Below are 27,746 nucleotides of genomic sequence, written 5' to 3'. Positions count from 1 at the left end.
ATTGTCTCATATATGTCACCACGTCTTCCCACCAGGATTGTTTTCCCCACACACTCCAAGATGGTAACTTCCCAATCTGTCCAAATTCTATTTGGAATTCTCCTGGACTGTGTAAATGTCAAGGCCAGTTTCCTTTCCATGTGAAGAGCTTTGAAAGGAGAACAGCATGCCTAACTCCCTCATAAATACAAGCCAGAGCATCATCTTCTTTCTTATTTTTTTTTTAGGTGTGTGTGTTGGAGGAGAGGGAGGGAAGGAGTGCCTGGCCCAAAGTTTAAAAAAAAAAAGAAATCCCTTTTCAAGAATGACATTCTCCTTATTTTCAGCACATAAACAAAATAAGGCTGCACAAAGCCAGGCTCCAAAAGGTGGATTCCTCTGGCTCAGACATGCTGCTGCTGCTGCATGGACATACAGTCTCTTAAGCAGCAAACTACATGAGGGGGCAAACACCACCACCTGCAGGCCTGGGAGAGGGCACCAGTCAAGGCCCTGGAAGAAAAGTGATAGCAGACTTAAAGGAGTAGCTCAGAAGACTGAAGCAAAGACTTAAACCTTTGAACACACTGTAAGCAGAAACCTGCCAAGAATGGGAGCTCTTGGGGACTAAAAGTAATAGGAAGCCATAAGGACTTCTAGACCTGAAGGGATCCAGTCAAGGCAGAAGGGAAAGGACTCGAAAGGAATTGTTGTTGTTGTTCAGTTGCTCAGTCATGTCTGACTCTTGGCAACCCCGTGGACTGCAGCATCCCAGGCTTCCTTGTCCTCCACTATCTCCCAGAGTTTGCTCAAACTCACGTCCATTGAATCAGTGATGCCATCCAACCATCTCCTCCTCGGTCATCCCCCTCTTCTCCTGCCTTCAATCTTTCCCAGCATCAGAGTCTTTCCCCATGAGTTGGCTCTTCGAATCAGGTGGCCAAAGTATTGGAGCTTCAACTTCAGCATCAGTCCTTTCAATGAATATTCAAGGTTGATTCTTCTCCTTGTCCCCAGTACCTTACTATGTCTCCCATTGGCTGAAACCAACTGGTAACTGGGAGTCAAGGAAGATAACTTGGGTGATGCACTCTGGAGAGGTCAATTTTTGGGAGCTGAAGTGAGTGAAGTGGAGGGTGGGGGAAGCATCTAGAGAGGCAAACAAAGATGAGCCAGAAATAAGAGTGAGGCCCAGCAGAAGTCCTAAGGATGCTTGAGCTTTTACATACAATAAGTCACACGTGTTCCTCATACCTCTGTGGTGCACGCAGCCGTGATTCCATCCTTCAGAGAGCAAAGCACAGTAACTCACTCAAGGTTGCACGATTAGACCACTGAGGTCTCCAGTGAAAGCATTGCCAGGATTCTTCACTGGAAGGTGGTGGATGGAGCTTAAGTAAGCATGGCAAGCTTAAGTAAGCTTCTAAACAGAAGCTTAGCCATCCTGGCACTAGAAAGTTCCATTCAGACCTGGAAAAGTTTAATCTCACTGTGCTGTGAAGCACAGTATCCAAATCAGAGTGGCCCTGGGTTTCAGGTAGACAGGAATGAGAGTTGAGATACTGAGAGATGTGAGACCACCTCAAAAAAAAAAAAAAAAAAAAAAAACCCTATCTGCATCTATTCAGTACCTGCATTTAGATAGCAAGAATTCAGATAAAGAGAATTTGGACAGCAAAGGCCATCAGGCAACCTACGACAAAATATCATTTGGGAATAAAAGAAGAGCCTCTGGAAACAGTCGCATACACAATAATCACAAGTTTAGATATTCATGAAAATCTCTGGAACAGTAATCACTCTAAATTCATGCCTTCATTACCACGTCCTGGGAAAACTACATGTGGTATTAGTTGTCGATTTTGATGATGGCTTAGGGAAATTTACTTATTTCTTGAGAAGCAGGGAAAAGTTACTGCAAATTTAAAATTCACAGCAGAAAATCTTATGCCTGCAAAAAGACGCTGATGAGAATATTCAGGATAGCAAAAAACAGAAAGCAACCCCAAAGTTCATCCATAGGAGAACAGAGAAACGATAGAGCTATATCTATGGAATAGAATCATACTCAGCAATAAAAATGAATGAACTACTAATTCAGGAATGAATTTCAAAGCCTTGTTAAGCAAAAGGGTTCAGACACAAAAGAACACACATATTCCACTTATGCGAAGTACAATGTTAGACAAAACTTATCTATGGTGATAGAAATCAGGAAGTGGTTACCGGTGGGGGGAGGGCTGTTAATTAATCGAAAAGGGACACAGGAGACTTTCTGAAACTACTCTAAATTTTGTTTAAGCTGGTACTTACATTAATATACACAGTTGTCAAAATTCATCAAATTGAATACTTAAGATTTGTGCCTTTTACTGTCTATTATACCAAAAGTACAGCAATGACAAATACAAATACAATGTGCCTCTTTTTGCCTCCAAGGGAGACAAGCATAATATCTTTCTGGGGTAAATATACTAACAAGCTGCTTTAAAAAAAAAAAAAAAAGTTAGATTTTTTAAAAGTTATGAACTCCCTGAAGCAGTCAGGAGTCAAAGACAGCAAAATTGGAGTGTATATGACAACAGAGGAGAGGAGTTGAAGAGAAAACAGACCTAATAGATGAGGAATATAATATGGAAATATCAGCTGGAAGGAAATTCTTTATGTTATGAGGCAAAAGACTTTTAAGTTCTGCAATATTCACTACTTCTGTTGCCACAAACTTCTAATAAAATTGGATACACATGAAAATAAGATGCAATAAATATTTTAAAATAAGGAGGAAAAGAGGCCATGCTCAGTGTGGAACACAGAAATGAGAACAGAAATTTAGCATGGGATGGATGTGCTTCTGAAGTCTCAGAAATTTGGAGATGAACTTTACACATCCTGGCCCCATCCATCACATATTTGGCGTATGAGTGAATGTATTAGCAACTTAAAGGGCAGAGTGATTTCAGCAGACCTCAGGTAGTTACCGTGCTTTGCGACATATATATTTTTTTTTTTAAGTTTGCTCATTAAGTGATTTTTTTGTGCTTCTATATCTCATGTCATTCACTTTAAGATACACTTTTTGCTTCTCTTCGCCATCTTTCCTTTTCCCCAGCACTAGCAACCATGAAGGTCGAGCTGTGCAGTTTCAGCGGGTACAAGATCTACCCAGGACACGGCAGGCGCTACGCCCGAACCGACGGAAAGGTTTTCCAGTTTCTTAATGCAAAATGTGAGTCGGCATTCCTTTCCAAGAGGAATCCTCGTCAGATCAACTGGACTGTCCTCTACAGAAGAAAACACAAAAAGGGACAGTCGGAAGAAATTCAAAAGAAAAGAACTCGCCGTGCAGTCAAATTCCAGAGGGCCATAACTGGTGCCTCTCTTGCTGATATAATGGCCAAGAGGAATCAGAAACCTGAAGTTAGGAAGGCTCAACGAGAACAAGCTATCAGGGCTGCCAAGGAAGCAAAAAAGGCTAAGCAAGCATCTAAAAAGACAGCAATGGCTGCTGCAAAGGCTCCCACAAAGGCAGCACCTAAGCAAAAGATTGTGAAGCCTGTGAAGGTTTCTGCTCCTCGAGTTGGTGGAAAACGCTAAGTTGGCAGATTGGATATTTAAATAAAGATCTGATTATAATAAAAAAAAAAAAAAAAAAAGATACACTTTTTGACTTTTGAACTATTCTGGAATTTAAGGCATCTTACCATTCATAGTGTATTACAGTTTACTTATCAGTATTTATTCTTTTTTGTTGGTGTATAAAATAATGCTGTGTGCTCCAATTGATGGTGTTCTAGATTTGATGGAATATGGTATTACTGGTGCAGGTTAATTAACTAGAGCTTTGCTCCCCTTTACAACAAAATCCATGGCTTGCATATGGCTTCCTTCTCCCCATGTATTCACATCGTCATTCCTTTCTCTGCACACATCCCTGAAGTTTCTCTATGTCTACATGCATTCTTCTTGGATTAGAATCTACCCTAAGAGACTTATTTTAACTTAATCACCTCTTTAAAAACCCTAAGTCCAAATACAGTCTTATTCCGAGGTACTTGGGGCTAGAGCTTCAATATATGTATTTTAGGGGGAACACAGTTTATCTTCCCTGCTGGCTCAAACAGTAAAGAATCTGCCTGTAATTCAGGAGACCCAGGTTGGATCCCTGGGTCAGGAAGATCCCCTGAAGAAGGGAATGGCTACCCACTCCAGGATTCTTGCCTGGAGAATTCCAGGGATGGAGGGGCCTGGTGGGCTATAGTCCATGGGATCACAAAAAGTCAGACAATTAAGCAACTAACACGTTCACTTTGACAGTTTAGCCCATAACAAGCACCGTAGAGATCACAGTAGATGATCTTAAGTTCTTCTCAAGGTTAATTTGCATTTTATTCTTTTTTCTTTTTGGTTACGTTTAACGTGAATTTATTAAACCAATACATTTTTGAGACAGATAACCATTTTTCTTCCTCTGATGTTTTCATTTAAAAGGACACTGCCTTTCCTTTCTCTTCTTTTTAATTATGTTCCTGTATACAGCTAGGACTATCTGCTTCTACCTGCTTGAAGGATTCACATGAAAGGTTAACAATAAGGGATCGAACCTCCTGCATTGGCAGGCAGATTCTTTACCACTGGGAAGCCATCTGGGAAGCCCAATATGCCAAACATTTGAGCCTTTTCCCAAATAGGTGCAGTGTGTTCAAAAGCAAGGTGATTCCAACAAGAAGTCCCCAGGCTTCTTTGTGATCCTCAAAAGGGACTACTTGGTGAGATCTGAAGACCTGGATAATCAGAGTCCATTAAGTCTATGAGAACATGCTGCCAGGCCACAGGAGTGGGGGGCGGGTTGCACAGGAAGGGTTATCAGAGAGGATATGTGTCAGAAAAACATTTCCGGACTTCTCAAGAGAATCAAGGAACAGGATCAAACACTTCAAAAACTGGAATTGGAGCTCAAATCAATAACTGAAACTTTGTAAGTGATTCCTATATGCCCGCTTTCATGCAATGTGCTGGGCAGTTACAGAAATTCAACAGCTTCTACCATTCCTGGTAAGGAATCAGTTGCATCCAGAGTTGGGACCTTCCTAAGCATTCCACAGTCCAGAAGACTCCATGGCCTTAACATACCTTTTTGTTCCTTCAAATAATGGCAGCGGACTTTCTCTTATGGCGCGGTGGTTGGGAATCTGCCTGCCGATGCTGGGGACATGGGTTCAATCCCTGGTCCGGGAGGATTCCATATGCCAAGGGGCAGCTAAGCCCATGTGCCACAACTACTGAGACCAACAGGCCTAGAGCCCATGCTCCACAACAAGAGAGTAGCCCTCACTCCCCACAACTAGAGAAAGCCTGGACGCAGCAATGAAGCCCCTGTGCAACCAAAAATAAATAAACAAGTAAATGTATAAAAAATAATGGCAACAAATACCATCCACACATTGAAACACAATGTATTTTAACCAAAAAGCAAGACATTGGGTCAGGAGTGTTTAGGTGTTCACTGAGAGTGTCTTCAATGGGATGTAAGATCAAAGAGCTGTTATAAGAACTAAAAGAAAAGAGTGAGATTAGAAATGCATCCATGCAGTTCTGATGTAGCTGCTCCTAAAGTTTGTGCTTTAGTTACTTTGTCATGAGAAATTACAGGCAGCACCGAATTATTTTCTCTACATCAGATTTCCTTCTTAGCCCATCTTCCACACGCCAGCAGATCACTGTTCTTAAAGCACCACACTGATCTGTTACTTCATTACTCAAGGGTCTTGCCTTCTCTCTTGGCATCCCACTAACTAATGAATGAAACCCACATGCCTTCTGGAAGTCAATGCCCTCTGGTATTTGGCACCAATCAGCCTTCCCAACTTTATCTCCAACATTCCCTATTGTGAACCCTACACTTCATCCCAGAGATTCCCAAATCCAGCCACAACCAGAATCCCAAGAGGAAACTATTAAAAACATGACTGCCCACATCTGCCTCTATGGAGGCTGGGTCTTTAGGTCTGGTGAGGGTCCAGGGATATCCTCTTTTTAAAATTTATTTTATTTATTTATTTTTGACCATGCTGAGTCTTCTTGCTGCGAGGGCTTTTCTCTAGTTGTGGCAAGCAGGGACTACTCTCTAGTTGCAGAGCACAGGCTTCTCATTGTGGTGGTTCTCTTGTTGCAGAGCATGAGCTCTAGGGTGCATGGGCTTCAGTAGCTGTGGCTCCCAGACTCTAGAGCACAGGCTCAAGGGTTGTGGGGCACAGGCTTAGTTGTTTCATGGGCTGTGGGATCTTCCCAGACCAGGGATTGAACCCATGTCTCCTGCATTGGCAGGCAGATTCTTTACTACTGAGCCACCAGGGAAGCCCTGGAATCGCCTTTTTAAAAATATCCTCACTGATGTACGTCTAGTTTGGATGTTACAGACAAACTGAAGCTTTATAGTTCACTTTAAAAAATCCTTTGCAGGGGCGGGGGATGGGGGTTGGAGGGGTTTAAAGCCCACTTTCAGCGTGAAAACACTTTTCTCTGACTCTTCTTTCCTTTATCCCACGATGTTGCTTTCTTACCACCAGCTGCAAAACTTCTCTCCCTCTTCTTAACTCTCACTCAAGTGTGTCTCCGCCTTCAGCATGATCCATCTCACTTTCTATTAATATCTTACATTTTAAGTGTTTTTATAAAAGCCCAACTCCCTATTACACTGTAAACTTTTTGAAGGCACATTCCATGTGTAATTATCTTGACTTTGTCTCTCCAGAACCAATCAAAAGCCTAGCAAAAAGTAACCTAAAAGTAAGTATCTCTTGAATCAATAAGATTTTGCCAGTGATTTGGTAACCTTAAATCTTTTTGGGAAGAGAGAGACTGACAAACGATTTTTTATTTCCATAAATATTTGGAATCCTATTTTTATAATAAGCACAAGCTGGAAACAATATTCTCTCAAATGAAAAACGTGACATCAGATGAGTAAGCCACGGAACTTCAGAATCCCTTTCACACCTTTTATAAGCTACATAAACATGGTTTTATTTTCTATTGTTCATTTGGAGAAAAGATATGTGTTTTCCTTACTCAGAAGGAAATCTTTTGTTCTTACCTGGTGAAAAGAATCGATATGAAGTTTGCAGGATAAATTGTCATTCATCTTAAGGATAGATGGTAATAAATTAGCAATCACATGGAATTAACATATTTTAGAAAAATCACTTAATCTTTGGGGGTTAATCTTCTATTTCTGAATTTCTAAGATTAACTACTCCATAGAGCCTAAGATCTATTTTAAGACAAAAACAGAGCTGACTGAAGGGAGACCCCTCGGAGAAGGAATCCTCAGATTTCTTGCACCTGTGGTTCTTCATTGCTCCTACGGAGAGCTTAGGTTGGTGGACACTGGGAGCTTGAAGTACTCCTTGGGGAGGCTCTGCTGGAACAGTAGAGTTATTAAATAGCTAAAATGTCATGGGCAATAGATCTAGGTTACAAAGACAATACAAAGAGAGGTTTCCAAAATAATGTCCCCACCTGTAACTGAACGCAGCAGTGATGACTATAATCCTAAACAGCAGGCAATATGAAAAAAGTTGCTGGGCTCTGGAATGTATTATAAGTAGTCTTTGAATTCCTATTCAGGATATTCAAAACTTTCTCTTCATTTTACAAAATCCTGAAACTTATTATTCTCATAATGAGTTCATGTCTCATCCTCTATGATTTATTTTAATCAAAGAGAGAAGAAAATAGTTTCAAATTCCACAAAAGCTTTTAAAAGAATGATGGATCATACCAAGTACTGTACCCACTTACAGTCCATGATAATCTCATCTCCCTGCTCCTCATACACACACACAAACACAATTCTTATAAATTCCAAGATGGCAAATTGCTTCTTCTAAGGATCTTGAAATGTTTAGGGAAGATAACCTCCGAAATAATTACAGTTTAAATGTTTAATTAATGCTTATTCCAGTTATTATACTAAGGGCTTTATAACAAATTAATGCAAAGCATAGTGATTAATAAAACAACCATTTGTGGGACTTCCCTGGTGGTCCATTGGTTAGGACTCTGAACTTTCACAGCAAGATGCACGGGTTCAATTCCTGGTCAAGGAACTAAAATTCCACAAGGCTCACAGTGCAGCCAAAAATAAATAAAAGTAAAACAGCCATTTGTTATGTTCATGGATTCTGTGGGTCAGGAATTCAGGCAGAACAAGGATGGCCTTTCTGCTTCACACTAACAAAGGCCTCAGCAGAAAAGTTCCAATGCCGGGGGCTGTAATGCATCACTCATGGATCTTGTGGTTGATGTTAGCTTTTGGCTGGGGGCTTCATTCTCTTCATGGAGGCAAGTTTGGGCTTCCTCATAGCATGATGGCAAGATTCTCAGAGCAAGAATCCAAAGAAAGGGCCAGGCAGAAGCCGCATCACCTTTTATGACTTAGCCTAAAAAATCATGAAACATAGTCCATTTATTGAAGAAGTCCCAAAATCTCACTCAGTCTCAAGAAGAGGAGAAATTGATACTGCCTGTTAGTGGGGACCTGCAACGTTCTGAAACTGTCTGTGGGACTGAAAATCTTGTTATAGCCATCTGTGATGAGGCTTTCTGACTTTGAGCTTCCATGCAGGGTGATCTGCTTGGCTGTATTGCAGCGAAGTCTTGGTTTTTGTCTTTCCATTTGGGATAATCAGTTTCCTTAAAGTATATTCTCTGAATTTCTTGCCTGGGACATTGGTATTCTACAGGACTCAGGACTGGAGGTAAAAAGGACTGGTGAACCTAGCATTTGACGTTTAATACATACAGAGATTGATTCTCTACTTGTTTTCAGTAGGATACCTTCATTTTCAATTACACCAACATCTGTGCCAGCCAACACCCAATCCAAAGTTCTGTTTTACTCTTCTTAAAGATTAAATCTCTAGTCTTACGTGGGGTTGGGAGGGTCAGTTACCCAGTGGCATAGCTTTTGGAAGATCCAGAGATCTGATTGCTTTGCCAGCAATTTTTACCCAATCCTACTTATTTTCACTGCCACCACTGTGCCCAGTTTCAAGAGAGAGTGGACCTCTCCATCTGTGCATTCTGTGTAATCTGGGATGGGTAGCATGTTGATGCCCAGCTTTCTCCCCTCTGGTTTTGGATTCAGAGGCTTGGTTTTGCCAACTCCTTTACCATGGTCTGCAGGCTTTCCAGCTCCCAGTATGGCTGTTGTTGTCTCTCTTTATCTCCCAGTCCTGTGACTCCCTTTCCCATGTCTCTGGTAGGGTTTTGACAGGGAGTAAGTTGAAATGTGCATGTCTGAGCTGCCATCTTAGCCTGGGAGACTCTCCAGTCTCTTTCAATCATTGTTCAGGTAAGATGACTGGGAACTAATACAAATCCAAGCTGCTCTTCTTTCAACACGCCCCAGGTTTTTTCAGCAATGCTCATACAATGTAATAGCACCTCAAACTGAACTCCAGGTGTGTCCTAACCGGTACAGATTATAATTGTTACTTCTTTTGTGTTAGACACCCAATGCACACTTTTCCAAACTGGGTTAGACAGGGAGTAGTGCCCCTCAGGTGATCAACAGATATTCTGAAAAGAAATTTGGAAAATACCACATATCCTTCTCTCAAGTATTTATAATACTATAAATCAAAAAAGAAACCTGCTTCATTTTTTAAACCAGTTTCTCCAAAACACTTGACTATTTAGTGCCCTTTTTAAGAGAATACCTTTTAAGACTTCAGTGCAATGTTATTACTCAGAGTGGGGGCCACAAGCCACCTACATCTGAATCATTTGGGGTTCTTTTATATATTTGGATACCTTTGGCCCATTCTCAGGTCTTGAATCAGACTGAGCTTTGAAAATTTGCATTTTAAAACAAGTAACAAATTCTTATGCAACCTCACATTGTTGAAGACCCTACCCCATGCTATCTGAACTTCCCTCTAATGGAACTCTTCTCTTGGTCCCTCCCCCATGCCTTTCACATTTACTCTTCAAGGAGGAATGACTTTCCTGAGTGATAGACTTGAAGAAATAAAATAGGTGTGTTTGCCTCAGACCTTGTGTCTCTCTCCTCTCTTTGGGAACTGCCTGCATGCCGAGAGAGTCCATTTGACTCTGTCCAGTGGGCTCTGGACTTCTCTGGTGACTCAAATGATAAAGAATCTGTCTATAATGCAGGAGACCCAGGTCTGATCCCTGGGTAAAGAAGATCCCCTGGAGAAGGAAATGGCTACCCACTCCAGTATTCTTGCCTGGAGAATCCCATGGACAGAGGAGCCTGGCGGGCTATAGTCCATGGGGTCACAAAGAGTCAGGCATCACTGAGCGACTTCACTTCACTTCACTTCCCTTCACTACTGTGAGGGAGGAAGTCTGTGTTATCCAACTGTTCCAGAGATTGGATAGAAAAAGTATCTAATGTAGGATTAAAACAATGGAAAATCCTCTTACTCAAAGTGTTCAATGCGATGGTTTATTCTTCATGTATCTATGCCCCTTCTCAATCGATTCTAAATTCAGGCATATTATATATCGAAAGGAATGTTATATATTGAGCAACCTCAATTCTCAGGTTTATATTTAAGGATAACTGACTTAGAGGCAAGCTTTGGAAAAAAGCAGGATATAATATAAGTACATCATATAAAGCAGTAGAAAACACATGGCTATTCATTTTACCTTTTTCTTTTTTTTTTTTTAATTTGCAATCATGGGAAGAACAGACAAAGTAAAGAGGCAGTAACTGAAATTCATTTATTTGGAAGTAATTCCCGAGGATTTGAAAATAGCCAGACCATCCTTCATATTTCTTTCAAGATCCCTCTTAAGACAAGCAGGGAGATAGGAGTTCAGCATGGTAACATCTGGTTTGTTTAGGGATAGAAGGGGTGTGCAGTAGAAGAGCTCTTGGAAACATTCTGAAAAGATTTGGTAGGAGAACACCTGGGGAAGCCCACTTTATTGAAGGAAGGCTGCAAGGACCCAGGCAGAGGAGGTCATGTTCAACAAATCGGAGGGAGTTCTTGAAGATATCCCTGTCATGAAAGATGAAGGAGATTTAGTGACTGCATAAAGAGGACTTTGATTTCAAATAAGATTTGACAAGATTCCACATCCGGGATTAATGGTCAAGGAGAAGAGCCATTGGATGTGGGTGATGTAGCGTACAAGATTAAAAAAAAATAAAAATAAAAACTGGCTCTAGAAAGGGAGATGGATGAAAGACAGGGAAGGGATTTGTGACTTGGAAAGAGATTACATGAATGGAGGAGGGACAGTAGTAAGAGAAAATGGTCAGCTTTAGGATAGTTTTGTTCTTTTGTTTTTAAAGTAATAAGCCTTGAAAGGGAGCCAAACAATTGAACAAATGCATCAAGTCTTGAGATGACTCAGAAACTTGGACCCAGCAAACTTAGCCAATCATATTACCCAGGTAGAGGTGCTTGGCTGTGATATGGTAGATCAGGCAGGGAAATGGAAACCAATAGTACAAACAAAGAAACCAGGATTAATAAACCAAAGAATGGAATAGGTAGCCCACTGATATTTCCTAAGGCCAGAGCTATAGGTGATCGTGGAGTCAGCCAAGTTCGTTTTTGATGTTTCTGCTACTGCTGCTGCTGCTGCTAAGTCGCTTCAGTCGTGTCCGACTCTATGAGACCCCATAGACGGCAGCCCACCAGGCTCCGCCATCCCTGGGATTCTCCAGGCAAGAACCTTCTTTTTGCGTCTTCTCCTTCAATACTCCCTTCCTCTCCACCAAAAACTACTCCCAACATCAACCCCATCTTCCTGAGTTTTAGGCATTTCAGTGTTCTTACTCTCCTCTCTTCCTCCTATAAAAACCTCAGGTCAGTTAAGTGTCTGACTCCCCTTAAGGATAAATACTTAACGTTGAAGGTATTACTGTCCCTCTGGGCATTTACATTTTAATGGAAGATAAAAATGTTAAATCTAAGTATTAGAGCTGTTGGTATGGAATTTCAAGGAAGGGTTTGGGGAGGATGTGGCAGGGTTATTATATGTCCCAGAGGTCACTCTGGTGGCTGTCTTCTGCACCTGGAAGTAAAATCAATGCTGGTCTTGCCAAACAGGATTCTGGTCTTCTGAAAAAAATTAGTTTTTTTAAAAAAATATTTTAAGATCAGTGAAAATAGACCTTTAAAAACTGGGTTTGCCCAGGAAAAAAGTAGTAATGGGACTCTGGCCAAAGATCCCATAGTGTGACACCACAGTAAAAGAATATGAGGGAAAAAATCACAACAGAGAAGAAACCAAGGCCCAGAAATTTTTCAGGGTCAGACTAGGAGGAGTGTGTCCTAAGCCTTTAACACCCTCATTGTCCTGATTGAAATCCTGCCCTGTTCAAACATTACTTCTTCCCTAGAGATAAGAGCAAAAGTGATTTTATTGTTTTCTACTGTTTTTATTGTTTAGTGATTTTATTGTCTTCTTGTCACCAACATCAGTAGAAGGAGAAGGGAGGAAAGATGCTTTCTATAACTAATTCTCGTATGAACTCACAAGAAAGAGAGGACAGGTAAGTCATAAAACATGGACTGGCCAGTGCTGGACCAAAAGCGAAACGTACATTAAATTCTGAACTCAGTCACCATCTTTCCTGCTGATTTGGGATACTCGAAAGGCACAATTATTAGGAAATGGCCAGGATTTTCCTTTAGAAATCTACTAGATTTCTTTCTAAAGATACAGGATGCGGGGGAAAGATGATAAAGGAAAGAGACTCTTTCTACAGCATCGCCACTGTTTTCCAGAACTTGGCCATGAAACAGCAGTCTTCCCTAGCAAGACTCAGCTTAGAATTCAGTATGAAAAAGGCATGTGAGCTTTTCAGTTTAGTTCAATTCAGTTCAGTCGCTCAGTCGTGTCCGACTCTTTGCGACCCCATGAACCACAGCACGCCAGGCCTCCCTATCCATCATCAGCTCCCAGAGTCCACCCAAACCCATGTCCATTGGGTCGGTGATGCCATCCAACAATCTCATCTTCTGTCGTCCCCTTCTCCTGCCCTCAATCTTTCCCAGAATCAGGGTCTTTTCAAATGAGTCAGCTCTTCGCATCAGGTGGCCAAAGGATTGGAGTTTCAGCTTCAACATCAGTCCTTCCAATGAACAGCCCAGGACTGATCTCCTTTAGGATGGACTTGTTGGATCTCCTTGTAGTTCAAGGGACTCTCAAGAGTCTTCTCCAACACCACAGTTCAAAAGCATCAATTCTTCGGTGCTCAGCTTTCTTTATAGTCCAACTCTCACATCCATATATGACCACCGGAAAAACCATAGCCTTGACTAGAAGGACCTTTGTTGACAAAGTAATGTCTCTGCTTTTTAATATGCTGTCTAGATTGGTCATAATTTTCCTTCCAAGGAGTAAGTGTCTTTTAATTTCATGGCTGGAATCACCATCTGCAGTGATTTTGGAGCCCAGAAAAATAAAGTCAGCCACTGTTTCCACTGCTTCCCCATCTATTTGCCATGGAGTGATGGGACCGGATGCCATGATCTTAGTTTTCTGAATGTTGAGGTTTAAGCCAACTTGTGAGCTTTTAAAAGGCTGTAAAACACCCCATGAATCTTACCATAGAAGAGTCTTTGGTGTCCTCATTTGGCATCAACTTGATCATATACATTAAATTGTCTCTGTGTTTTTTTGGTTTTTTTTTTTTTGTTTTGTTTTACAATATTAAGTCTTCCAAACCATGAACACAGATGTCTATTTTTTTTTTTTTTTCCTTTTTGGTCACACCAAGCCGCTTGGGGATCTTAGTTCCCTAACTAGGGCTTGAACCCAGGCACAAGCAGTAAAAGCGCCAAGTCCTAACCTCTGGGCTTCCAGGAAATTCCCTACATTGTTTCAATAAGATTAATTATCTAGTGCCTCATCTCAGATGTTAGAAGCAGAGCATTAAAAGAGTGGGCATAAGTTAAGAAAACTTCAGAGAAAAAAAAGGAAGAAAACCATGTTAAAAAGACGTGTGTGTGTTAAGTTGCTTCAGTCATGTCTGACTCTGCAACCCCATGGACTGTAGCCCGCCAGGCTCCTCTGTCCATGGGATTCTCCAGGCAAAATGCTGGAGTGGGTTGCCATGTCCTCCTCCAGGGGATCTTTCCAACCCAGGGCTTTAACAAGTGCAGCGGTCTGAGGCTATGGGGTCTGGGACAGAGTCTTACACTACGCAGTGTTTGCCAGGTGCTCACTGTCTCCTAGCGGATTTCCAACCTCATCTTCTGCTATTTGCCCCCCAGCTCATTCCACTCTGGCCACACTGACCTGGCTGCAGTGTGACCACGCCAAGTCTGTTCTGGCCTCAGAGCTTCTGCATCACTCTAGCCTCTGCCTGTAATTCTCCAAGGCAGCTCATCACATGGCCATCCCCTCACTGGTCAAATCCCTTCACCATTTCCTAAGTAGCCACCCTTAATCTGCATCCCATTATGCTGTTTTATTTTCATTATGAACAATAATTACTATTCGAAGATATATGACTTTTATACCTTACTATTTGTTTATTTTCTCCCTTCTCTCTTTTAAATGAAAGCTCCATGAGAAAAGGAATATTGCCTTTCCTGGTTACCATTCTACCTCCAGTCCTCAAAAGGCACAAAGCAGCCAGTCTATATATACTACTCTATAACACAGAAAACTCTCCTCACTATTCTGTATATTCTCAATATTGAAAAAGAATAGATATATGGATATGTTTAACTGAATCACTTTGTTGTACACTTGAAACTTACACAACACTGTTAAACAACTATACTTCAGTATAAAATAGAAAAATCTTTTAATTAAAAAGAAAAAAGAAGAGGAGAGGGGTCCCCAGTGATATCACTGAATTGTCACTAGGAAGTTGCAGCCATCAGTTTCCTTTCTGTGAAACAAATGACAGAAGTGATTATGTACACTGAGTGTCTCTCCCACTCCCATGGATGCTTGCTTGTATTTGCTGGAAATTCTCAGTCATCTGGAAAGATCTGATATTGTGAAAGAGCTCTTTTTCCAATAAGGATACTGAGAAGGTTGTGAAAAGCGAGGTCATTGCTTGTTTGCCCCCACTGGATGAAAGGAGGCCACAAGTCTTTTTGCAGTTCCACTAAAGAGCCAATAAAATAGAAAGAAAACATACATGTGCCAAGAGTTAAACAACAAGGCGGAAGTGGCTTAGGTTTGTGGTCTGTTACCACATGACAACATTGAGTTGGAGCCAAGGTATATTCTGTTCGCTCCAGTTTCTGGATGCTGGAAGGCTCCACATGTCAGAGAGGAGGAGCTCTGCCTGGCCCATGGGTGTCCCAATACAACAGGGAAGACAGGTTTTAGAGAATTTAAAGTTTCTCTTATGTAAAGGTAGGGTAATTATGGCCCAGGGCTAAATCCAGCCTGCAGTCTTTTTTGAGTGTGTGTTGGGGGAGCAGTCTTTATGTTCCCAAATAGATTTTTTCTTAATTAAAACAAAGAACTCTTCCACTATGTACTTAGAAACTTGCCAGTGCCTAGGAAATAAAATTAGGATGGCAAAGGGGGAAGGGCATTAGTTTGGAAGTCAGGGGACTTAATTATTGAAGACTTGAGTTTTATACTAACAAGCATGTCTGTTGCCTATTTTTGTAAATAAAGCTTTATGAGAATACAGTCACATTCATTTGTTTACATATTGCCTATGATTGTTTTCTCACGACAATGTCAGGGTTGGGTAGTTAAGAAAGAAACCACATAGCCCACAAACCCTAAAACATTTACTATCTGGCTCTTCATAGAAAAATCGGCCAGCCCCTGCCTTATAACAGGAGTAGGAAAAGAAATAGTTGTTATACCACATGAAACCACTGATATTTGACTGTTTTGATTTTAAAAATAGCAATTTCATGATTCAATTTCATAGTTTACTCTTTGAAATCTTCAATTTCCATCTCACAACTATTTCATCCTGAAGGCTTTCGCAGATCTTGTGAATAGATGTGACTATTCTCTTCTCTCAAACTCAATCTGTGGAACTTGGCTCCTACATCTGGCTGATTCTATGTTTGTATAATAGTCATTATGCCTATGGGGCTTCCCAGGTGGCTCAGTGGTAAAGAATACACCCTGCAGGAGACACAGAAGACATGAGTTTGATCCTGTGTCAGAAGATCCCCTGGAGAAGAAATGGCAACTCACTCCAGTATTGTTGTCTGGGAAATCTCATGGACAGAGGAACCTGGCGGCTACCGTCCGTGGGGTCGAAAAGTGACAGACACGACTTAGTGACTGAGCACGCATGCACACATTATGAGTATAGCTTCTCCTCTACTATTGGAAGGTACTGGTATCAGCTAAGTTGTGCCCCCCTAAAGGCCATATGTTGAAGCCTAACCACCAGTAATGTGACTGTATTTGGAGATAGGGCCTTTAAAGAGGTAAGCTAAAATGAAGTCTCCTGGTGGGCTCTGATCCAATATGAAGTGTTAGTCACTCAGTCTTGTCTGACTCTGCCATCCCATGGACCCACCAGCTTCCTCTGTCCATGGGATTCTCTAGGCAAGAATACTGGAGTGGGTGGCCATGCACTTCTCCGATATGACTGGTGTCTTTAAAATAGGAGGTGATCAGGACACACAGAGGGACACCAGAGACATGCCTGCACAAAGGAAAGACCAGAGGACACAGTGAGAAGTGAGCTGCGAGCCAAGGAGAGAGGCTTAGGAAAAAACCAACAGTCAACCCCTTGGCTTTGGACTCATAGCCTCCAAAACTGTAAGAAAATAAATTTCTCATGTTTAAGCCATGCAATCTGTGGTATTTTGCTATAGCAACCCTGGTAAACTATATGATTACTCTAGACTAGAAGGTATTTCTTCTTTTTCTTTGTATTCCCAAAGGCCTCTGGAGACACAGGTCTAGTATTTGTTGATTAAACTTTACAGAAGTGAGTGAAACGAGGTGAGTAACATGCTGTGTCTGGGGTCTAGAGTGTTTGATTCTCCAAAATTCCTAATGTGCAAATCAGAATTTTCTACACAAAAATGTTCTAGAAGCCTCTAGAATGGCTCATTCAACAAACAGTTGTGAACAGCTCAGCACAAATATCAAGTTACACAGCTCTGATCATTTTCTGTTTTCAATGAAAATTGAAGAAGTGCACTATCCCTTTCTTGGTCTACTCAGGGAGAGAGAATGCTGGATTAGAACTCTGTCAACTAGACTAGTAGGCCCTTGGCAACCAATGCCGAGTAACAATCTTCAGGGAAGATCGATAGTAAGCATTAGACAGAAATATTAGATGTGCGGTTCTAATTTACCTTCCAGATGTCAGAACCTGCAGAACTGGGCAATGTAACAAAGATCAAACCATTCAAGGAGCCCAGCTCACCTGGTTTATTCAAAATCTTTTGAGGAAGCAGTGTGACTGCTTCACATGGGACTGTAGCCAAACCCAACCAGAAAGAACTTGTTTTGCAAATACCTCCCAAATGCAGAAGCTTTCCTGATCATTCATTTCTAAATGAACAAATAAAGGGTTTCATTATGAACAATGTCCAGATGCCCCAGAATTCTGCTCTGTTTGCCAATTCCATTGCATCCTATTCCTTTCAGATTCCTTTCACAGCCCACAGTGAGAAGCATTGTTTCATCTACTAAGGGCTTTATCAACTTAAAACTTGATGAGGAGCTATCCTAGAGAGATCACTGGGCATTCTGATGGGTTGGAAAATCAGAAGCCATTGAACACTGTCAGCTCTGATCTTTTCCAGACCTATACATTTCACCCAGCGCATTTTCATACTATTATGAGAAAACCTGAACTGCATTATCCCAAACCAAGTTCTAGTCTTAGTGGCATAAGAAAACCTCCTCCCTGAATAAAGTAAAGGCTTATAAAATATGTGACTGCTGTGGTCTAAATTCTCAATAGAGAGCTGATTAGTTTTTCAACGATAAGTTTCTTAAGCACCTCTGGAAAATAATGCCTGCTCACCAATTTGCCCTTGGCCACTGGATCAAGAAAAAGAAAAGTGTTCCTAAAGCAATACCACAAACCCTTTTTCTCTCTGTGTGGTAGGATTGTTCCTAAGAAGCTGACATTTCTATTGTCAGTTTCTGCTGTTTAACAGAAACATGACTTGGTAACTCCAAGAAAAATCATTTCATTAAATCCACATCATTTTCCCCATATATAAGTGTCATGAAGGTAGATGTTCAAAGTTACATACTTTGTGCAAACTAGACAGAGACTAACAGAATATGATTTGTTTAATTAATTAATAATCTTGATTTTAGGACATCTTTATTCAGGCTTATCACCATTATGGGGGCCTCCCAGGTGGACAGCTATAAAGAATCTGCCTGCAATGCAGGAAATGCAGGAGACACAGTTTTGATCTCCAGATGGGGAAGATCCACTGGAGTAGGAAATGGCACCCACTCCAGTATTCTTGTCTGAGAAAATCCCATGGACAGAGGAGCCTGTGAGGTCACAAAGAGTCAGACATGACTGGGTGACTGAGCACACACACATCACCACTATACAAATAAACAACTGTCCTGATCATTTCCAATCTTCCTCATGGTGTATAGATCTTCAGAAATGAAAACTCAAAGGTACCATCCTTCCTGTGGTCTGACTCTTGAGTGCACCAAACTCATATTCTTTAAAAACAATATTCATCACATCGCACACCCTTATACCCCCAACACCCTACAGCTGCCCCACCCAAAACTTCCCATAGCCCTTTACTCCCAATCACTCTGAAATTAAACTGCTCCATTTAGTTGTCATGGTCGCCTGGATTTCAGCTCCAGTCAAATTCCCCAATTCTCTCCAGAATACACGTGCCATTCAAGTCAAGCAAGACCCCTCCATGTCTCCAAAATAACCATGTTTACTCTTGAGCCTTTTCCTTTCATTTCTTCCTTACCTAAACTTTGATGGGTTTCCTCCAAACTTCAGATCAAAATATAATTCTTTGAAGTCTGCATTCTGCAAACAAACACCCCCACATTCATGCCTACAGCATTAGTCTTCTCTACCACATGACTTAGCAATTAATTATATTGCAAATTACTCTTGCTTTGTGTATTTTGGTCAAATTTCACTAGAAGGCGAACACCACGTATTATTTTTGTATTGCTTTGTTCAGTTCTGTAATCTTAGCACCTAGGATAGTGCCTGGCACATAAGAGGACTGGGTAAATATTGGGTTGGCCAAAATGTTCACTCGTGTTTTTCTATAACATCTTATGGATGAACCAATATTTGTTGAATGAATAAATGACTGAACAGTGTTTTCCCAGTAGAACTTGGAATCTCTCATGGGCAGGGACTATATTACTATCCTTTTATCTTTAGTCACACAAACATCCTATTTACCAAGTACTCATACTTCTCCAATGCTCAATGACTGATAAGTCACCCCAAAGTCCAAACACAGATTGCAGTTCTGTGTTGAATTTGGAGTCAAATACAGTGAAATGACTATGCTACAGTAAGCACTACCTACATTCTTCCTGGGAGAAAAATGAAAGGAACAAGCAGAAAGAAAAAGATCTATTATTAAGTTTGGAAAGAAAATAACATCCTTAAAATTAGAAATGAGATCAACTATCACTTAAGGAACATGTAGGTGTGTGTGTGTGTGTGTGTGCGCGTGTATGTGTGCGTGTATGTGTGTGTGTGTGTGTGTGTGTGTACGTGTGTGTGTGCGTGCTCAGTCCCTCAGTCATGTCCAGCTCTTTGTGACCCCATGGACTATAGTCCTCCAAGCTCTTCTGTCTCTGGCCTTCTTTACCTATCATGCTTCACACAACTATTTTTAGGCATAGTTACGTCTGCTCTACAGAAAACAAAATTTATGAAAAATAATGTCTCAGACTTTCCTAGCGGTTAAGAATCAGCTTGCCAATGTGGGAGACATAAGTTCAATCCCTGGTCTGGGAAAATCCCAATGCCACGGGGCAACTAAGCCCGTGTGCCACAACAGAGCCTGCGTTCTAGAGCCCACACACCCAGTGAAGAGTAACCCCCATTAGCTGCAACGAGAGAAAGCCCACACCCAGCAGCAAAGACAGCACAGCCAAAAAAATAAAATTAATAAATAGATTAATTTTTTTAAAAATTGATGTCTCTTCAGATTTCCACATGGACACGTGCCTCTGAAGTAGACAAGGTGAGTATTATTACACTTATTTCATGAAGAAACCAGTAAGTCTATCTTGTCAAATGTTACATGGCTGCTGAATGGTAGAGTTCAGACTAAAAGGAATTTATTCTGCAGTTTTCCTCTTTTTTCTTTCATAATTCCTCTTTCATAATTTATAAAGGTGAAGAGTGCTAAAGATATGATCAATATCTTCTCACTTTTCATTTTTTGGAATATCCCTTAGTCTCCTTTGTCCTCTTAATAGTCTCTACCTTCTCTCCCCTGATTGTCAGGAGAATCTGATTGTTGCTAAAATGGACAAAGTGAACTGTAGCAGTTCTAAGTAGAGCAGGGTAATTCTCTGAAATAATAATCAGTGCATTATTTTACATTTCTTCATAGCACCATTAGCTGAAACTTCAGATTTTTATTTTTTGGACTGGGCTTACCCCTTTAGAAAGAGAGAATGCAGAAAATAAAGCAATCAAATCTTGACTTTTTTGTTTTAAAATATGTTCTAGAAATGCAGAGCATACCCTGAAGAGCCAAGGTTTTCATTGTGAGAGCCAGGCTTTTATTGTAGAGAGAAGGATTTTTGAGTCTTCAACAACTTGGATGGAATCAGAACACAAATCTTATACTATAAATAGGAGTGTTAGGCAGAAGGCAGATTTTCCTCCAAAAATTACATAAATTCAATCTGCTGGAGAAAGAAGAGGGCTGAGACAGAAAGGGGGACAAGACTTGGTCGTCACTACATAGGTTCCACTGAAGGGACCCCACGCCCCCATCTTCCCTTCATGTAGAGTCAGGCCCAGCCCCAGAGGAAGATGACAGAAACTGTAGCAGGGGGGACCAGTTCCTGGAAGAAACAGGGCTGGCATCTCACTTCCTGTCCAGCAGGCTGAATGGAATGCCCCTCAGATGTGCTCTGCACCTCACGGCCGTGAACTGGGAGAGAAAGCCAGGACTAATTAGGAAGAAAGAGACTGAGACAACCTTCTGAGTGGCTGAAAGCCCAAGGGATACACACGCTCCATCCTGGAGGGAGGTTTTGGATCAGAAGAGGCCTGACAAGGGACCATCATCAGCAGTGACAGCACGGGTGGGACTAACCTGAGGCTGTGAATGGACCTGAATGCCAGCAGAGAGACACAGGTCAATGTCACTGTGAAAGAGGTAAACCCCACTGGGGGACCACGAGGGGCAAGGACAACACCACCGATCCTTTGTCCTAAAGCCATCGTGTGCATACCACCCCCTCTAAAAGCAGTTAGATGCCTTGGCTGAAGAAGGCTGAGGGGAAACCACTGCTTGACTGGCTTTCCATTTAAGCCTGCCTAGAAGTAGCGGAGGAGGCAATGGCACCCCACTCCAGTACTCTTGCCTGGAAAATCCCATGGGCAGAGGAGCCTGGTGGGCTGCAGTCCATGGGGTTGTGAAGAGTTGGACACAACTGAGCGACTTCACTTTCACTTTTCACACTCATGCACTGGAGAAGGAAATGGCAGCCCACTCCAGTGTTCTTGCCCTGAGAATCCCAGGGACAGTGGAGCCTGGTGGGCTGCCGTCTATGGGGTCGCACAGAGTCAGACATGACTGAAGCAACTTAGCAGCAGCAGCAGCAGAAGTAGCTAAGGTTCCTGCTATCACACAGAAAGAGGCTCAAGAGAGTAAGCGTTCAGCTGTAGAAATCTAGAGAATGTCACAATCCTGCATACCTGTGTTTCTACCAGCAAAAGCTGTGGACAACACACACGCAAAAGGTGATGGGCTGAGAAGCATGCAGACTACTGTAGGACACTGAGCCAGCGAGGGGATGCCAGATCCATTTCAGAAGCTGGGTCTGTCTTCAAAGGGTTTTGACTCGCCGACCTCTGGCTGGCCTGCGCCCTCTTCTCAGACACACCAGACAGACGAGTAAACACAGATCACAAGTGGACCACATGTTCTTATTCTTTTTCCAAGTGCTCTATGGCTGTGGGCCTCCCCCACTCCAGACTTTTCAAATAGGCAGATACTTAGGCCCCATAGAAGCTTCCTTCCTCCTCTCTCAGCAAACAATGACTTACAAGACAATGATCAGACTGATGGGAGAGTCCCAGCATTGGTGAACACCTTCACCCGCTGCTTTTCTCATGTTCGAGGGCTACAGCACCTAAAACCCTGACCTGATTTACTCTTTTGAACAAAACATCTCCCTCACTGGTTTATTCCTTTAGATGCCCATGTTTCTGGATATGGAACCTGGTACCCAGTGGCACAGTGGTGAAGAATTCACCTGCAATCCAGGATACGCAAGAGATGTGGGTTTAATCCCTGAGTTGGGAAGATCCCCTGGAGAAGAAAATGGCAACCCACTGCAGTATTCGTGCCTGGAGAATCCCATGGACACAGGAACCCACGTGCTGTGGTCCATGGGGTTACAAAGAGTTGGACACGACTGAGTGACTGAACAACAACTAAAAGCTCCTAACACTTCACTGCAAAGAAATTATTATCTTTCCCTCTATCACATGGGTATCCTTGAGAAGCAGAAAAACAGTGAGATAAGAAAGAAAGTGAGGACCCTAAAAGGAGGAAAGATGGTTCAGAAGAGTGAACCTGGGGAACCTGAAGAGAATTTTTTCCTGTCATATTTCTTAAGAGAAGCCCAAGTGTGCAATGAACTACCTTTCTATGATGCTAAAAGAAATGGAAATCCATGTTACAGATTTGGATGCCTGACAGAGGACAGAGGGAGGGACATGTTGACATGAATGCTTTCTGATACCTTGGCATTCCACGGTTCCAGGTCAGTCAAGTGACACATCCATTGTTTTGAAATGACAGCCCATCAGTCTCCATCTTACACTGAGTTTCCTAGCGCTGAGCTCATTAGCTGAAGCTTAAAATCTTCTGCAAATAAGGAACTGATTCCCCTGCACCAGTGGTGCTAACATAGAACTCTCATAACTCTCATCCAATCTTTTCTGCATCACAACCCAAAAAAAGAAGCCAGCATACCCCAGAAATTCATTTTTTATTTTTACTTATGGTGGAGAGAAAGAGGGTGGGGATAGTGAAGGGGAGCCCTGAAAAATCCCTAGGAGCGGCATCAGATGCAATGGCAAGAATGGGCAGCAACTGACATGCATGCCCCAGGGGCTGGGAGGTGCTGATGAAGAAAGCTCAGCCTCCTTCCTTAGAACATCTCTGGAGACCATTTCCATTCTCCTTTCACACCTGGCATTATTTATACTGTACCAGAGAAGGGATTTTTATTTTTAAATTATGCATGTGGATTTGCACCTTTATTCCATCAGAATCAAACTAAATGTTATTCCACAACACTCCATAAAGTTAATGATACAACGTGACTAGCGCTCTTTCCTGAAATATGACATTCTTCAGGGACCCTGACAGTATTAAAGGGACTGGATGCCAGGGCCAAATCATGCCCCTGGAGCCATATAGAAGTTCCACAAGCACTTATATACCATGACATCTATATTCCTTAGTTTCTGTGAATTCAATCAGAAAGTTTATTATGCAAAGTCCCTGAAAAACCAGAGATACCATGGCACGGGGTCTGGGAGCTACCCAGATCTGGGCAGAACAGTCCAGAGCCACATTTGACTGCAGGGAAGTGATGATTTGATCAGAGAAGAGAGGAAAAAGTAAAGACTTGAAATCAGAAGGGAAGTTAAACTTCTACCACTGTGATTCCAAAATATGGTTAAATTTGTGAAATTAACAAATATATTCTGTGCTGCTCTCAATGAGTATTTCAAATTCACCATTAATTGATAGCTGCTTTAAAAAATGAATTGTACCTCCTTGACCCAGTGAAAGAGACTTGTAAAAGTAACTTAATTCAGAATTGTGAAAATGACAAATATTTTCTCTTCATTTCCCAGATTTAACTTAACATCTGACCTGATCATGATAAAATTGCATTCATTTGGGGCATAGCACTCTACATAGAAAGAGTAAATAAGCTTATATTTCCATGTGTATACAGAAAATACTTTGGAGAAGGCATTGAAACAGGATTCTAAGGTTCTGGCTTTAATTAAAATGAAACAAAACTAGAAATTCATATCACTTATGATGGCATGCTGGCTGCCATGGTAGTCTGTGTGGTCTTAGGTAAATTATCCAGCCTCTCTGGGCCTCATTTTATCAACTTATAAAATGGGCAAATGCCACTGTTTCAGTATAATGATGAACAGTAAAGGATACAACAAATGTGACAGTGGTTCATTCTTAAACACTCTTTTATTTTACATATTGTTAACAGAGGCATATATCCTGTTATATATTTTTGGCCTTTTTTTTAAAAAAAAAAGAAAAGCATCTGAGTCCTTCAGAGCTGGGATGGATTCTCTGTGATTCAGTTACTCAGACCTTTTGGGAATTTCTTATGGCAAATTCCATGGAAGAGGAGCCTGGAAGGCTACAGTCCACAGGATCGCAATGAATCCAACACAGCTTCGTGACTAAACTACCAACCATATATGGCAACTCAGCATCTAGCACCTGGCAGAAGTTCACCACGTTCAATTCTTATTCAATAAGTGTTTCTAATGGTCCACCAGCATGCTCCAGAGCACCTTCTGTAATGATGGAAAGGTTCTGTGTTTTTCAGTGACCAAAATGGTAGCCACTATACACAACTATCTATTGAGCTTTTGAAACGAGATGAGTGCAACTAATGAGTGAATTTTCAATTTTATTTCATTTTAACTAACTTCAAAACAAATAGCCACACGTGGGTAGTGACTATCACACTGGACAGTCGTGGGCAGGATAGAAATTTGAAAGTCATATTTTCAGTACGACTCCAGAGTTTATATTTCCCTAAGTACCTCCAGACCCAGATAATCACGATGGTGTGATCATTCACACTCACCTAGAGCCAGCCATCCTGGAATGTGAAGTCAAGTGGGTTTTAGGAAGCATCACTACGAACAAAGCTAGTGGAGGTGATAGAATTCCAGTTGAGCTATTTCAAATCCTACAAGATGATGCTGTGAAAGTGCTGCACTCAATATGTCAGCAAATTTGGAAAACTCAGCAGTGGCCACAGGACTGGAAAAGGTCAGTTTTCATTCCAATCCCAAAGAAAGACAATGCCAAAGAATGCTCAAACTACTGTACAATTGCACTCATCTCACTCGCTAGTAATGCTCAAAATTCTCCAAGCCAGGCTTCAGCAATATGTGAACCGTGAACTTCCAGATGTTCAAGCTGGTTTTAGAAAAGGCAGAGGAACCAGAGATCAAATTGCCAACATCCGCTGGATCATTGAAAAAGCAAGAGAGTTCCATAAAAACATCTATTTCTGCTTTATTGACTATGCCAAAGTCTTTGTGTGGATCACAATAAACTGTGGAAAGTTCTGAAGGAGATGGGAATACCAGACCACTTGACCTGCTTCTTGAGAGACCTGTATGCAGGTCAGGAAGCAACAGGTAGAACTGGACATGGAACAACAGACTGGTTCCAAATAGGAAAAGGAGTACCTCAAGGCTGTATATTGTCACCCTGCTTATTTAACTTATATGCAGAGTACATCATGAGAAACGCTGGGCTGGAGGAAGCGCAAACTGAAATCAAGATTGCCAGGAAGAATATCAATAACCTCAAATATGCAGATGACACCACCCTTATAGCAGAAAGTGAAGAAGAACTAAAGAGCCTCTTGATGAAAGTGAAAGAGGAGAATGAAAAAGTTGTCTTAAAGCTCAACATTCAGAAAACTAAGATCATGGCATCTGGTCCCATCACTTCATGGGAAATAGATGGAGAGACAGTGGAAACAGTGTCAGACTTTATTTTTTGGGGCTCCAAAATCATTGCAGATGGTGGTTGCAGCCATGAAATTAAAAGACGCTTACTCCTTGGAAGAAAAGTTATGACCTACCTAGACAGCATATTAAAAAGCAGAGACATTACTTTGTCAACAAAAGTCCATCTAGTCAAGGCCATGGTTTTTCCAGTATCGTGTAAGGATGTGAGAGTTGGATTATAAAGAAAGCTGAGCACCAAAGAATTGATGCTTTTGAACTGTGGTGTTGGAGAAGACTCTTGAGAGTCCCTTGGACTGCAAGGAGATCCAACCAGTCCATCCTAAAGGAGATCAGTCCTGGGTTGTTCATTGGAAGGACTGATGTTGAAGCTGAAACTCCAATACTTTGGCCACCTGATGCGAAGAGCTGACTCATTTGAAAAGACCCTGATGCTGGGAAAGATTGAGGGCAGGAGAGGAAGGGGACGACAAAGGATGAGATAGTTGGATGGGATCACCGACTCAATGGACATGGGTTTGGGTAGCCTCCGGCAGCTGGTGATGGACAGAAAGGCCTAGCATGCTGTGGTTCACGGGGTCGCAGAGTCAGACATGATTAAGCAACTGAACTGAACTGAATTGAGGTACCTCCCAGAAGCAGGAACATGCAATGTCTGTCTCCACCAGGACTTCCAATCCTATAAAGGGGGAACACGTCTAATGAGCTAAAACACACGGAGACATCACCCTGTAGAGCCCCACACACCAGCCTCTCTCTCCCAAAGATGATCCTTGAGAAGGGAACCCTTAATCAAAAAGAATGAAAGACCAATGGTGGGATATCCAGAATGAAGGCAAAAACATTCTATTAGCAAGATGATCCTTCTCAAAGAATTCCCTAGATACCATTCCCCTCTCCACCTGCATTCATGGCCCCAACCTCCTCCCACCCATCACATACCCAATATCTTGCTCACACAGGCCAGGAGAGGCAGAGATCTGGGCCGCTTTGAAGATGTGAATTTCTCCAAAGAAGCAGAGATTGCAGTAGCTGCAGAATATTCTGGGTTGTGTGTGTGTGTGTTTCTTCCCCTTTTTTAACAGCTCTAATTCCAGCACTGAACTTGAGACTGATCATTACTTCCTCCTCTCATCATCTCACGATATATTCATACCAGCACAGACAAGACTCCCAATGTCAACATTGTTTGCTTTCCTTTCAGAGTAAGACACGTTCTATCCTCCACTATCACACATTTAGAGCAGATGTTCCTAAAAAAGAATAAACCAGGTGCTTAACATATTTTATTCCAAGGGGTAATTTTAGAAATTATTGCAATCAATGAGCTAATAATAATGGTGGTAATGATGAGGCCAAGTTATTATTACCTATTACCTTTAATCATCGACAGCAACTCAATTGGACATAATTAGAGGCATCATCATAAGTAACGTGGAGCAGATGGAAGATGCTGGGCCTTGCGTTTCCAGGACTGAGTGGGAGGGTTAATGATGGAGCAGTGGGCATTAAAAATGGGCCACTTATGTCCAAAATTCACCCTGCCCTTGAATCTTCCCTGTCTGATACCCACAAAAACAGAATTGAAATTGTCAGAAGATATAAGGAGCCAACCCCACCGCTTTCAAAGTCCACTCACTAATTGTGAGTGGCAAAACCCCAGTCCTGCCCCATTTCCATCTTATGGGTTAAACAGTGGCCTTGTTTATTTTTTCTTCTTTCAGTTTCATTGGCACAAGAAAAACAGAGCAATAGTCTATTGTGTCCTTCTCCCAACCTCCCTCATTCCAGAAAAGCATGCCTCTAGGGTGACTATTACTTTTTGAAAACATGCAAA

The 27,746-nt window shown here is 41.7% G+C and overlaps 2 protein-coding genes across 2 annotated transcripts in view; one reads left to right on the top strand and one right to left on the bottom strand.

Annotated features, from left to right (window-relative positions):
• Positions 1-27,746, bottom strand: part of OSR1 (odd-skipped related transcription factor 1) — a 161,613-nt gene that overhangs the window by 93,535 nt on the left and 40,332 nt on the right.
• On the top strand, positions 3,063-3,628 carry LOC122442040 (60S ribosomal protein L24). The gene has a single exon (XM_043469313.1). It carries the CDS (start codon positions 3,100-3,102, stop codon positions 3,571-3,573), a length of 474 nt encoding a protein of 157 aa, XP_043325248.1. The 5' UTR covers positions 3,063-3,099; the 3' UTR covers positions 3,574-3,628.

Source organism: Cervus canadensis, chromosome 5, assembly GCF_019320065.1.
Source record: "Cervus canadensis isolate Bull #8, Minnesota chromosome 5, ASM1932006v1, whole genome shotgun sequence".
Classification (NCBI taxonomy): Eukaryota; Metazoa; Chordata; class Mammalia; order Artiodactyla; family Cervidae; genus Cervus; species Cervus canadensis.
Note: the sequence above shows the minus strand (reverse complement) of the source record. Positions and strands in the feature narration are given on the sequence as shown.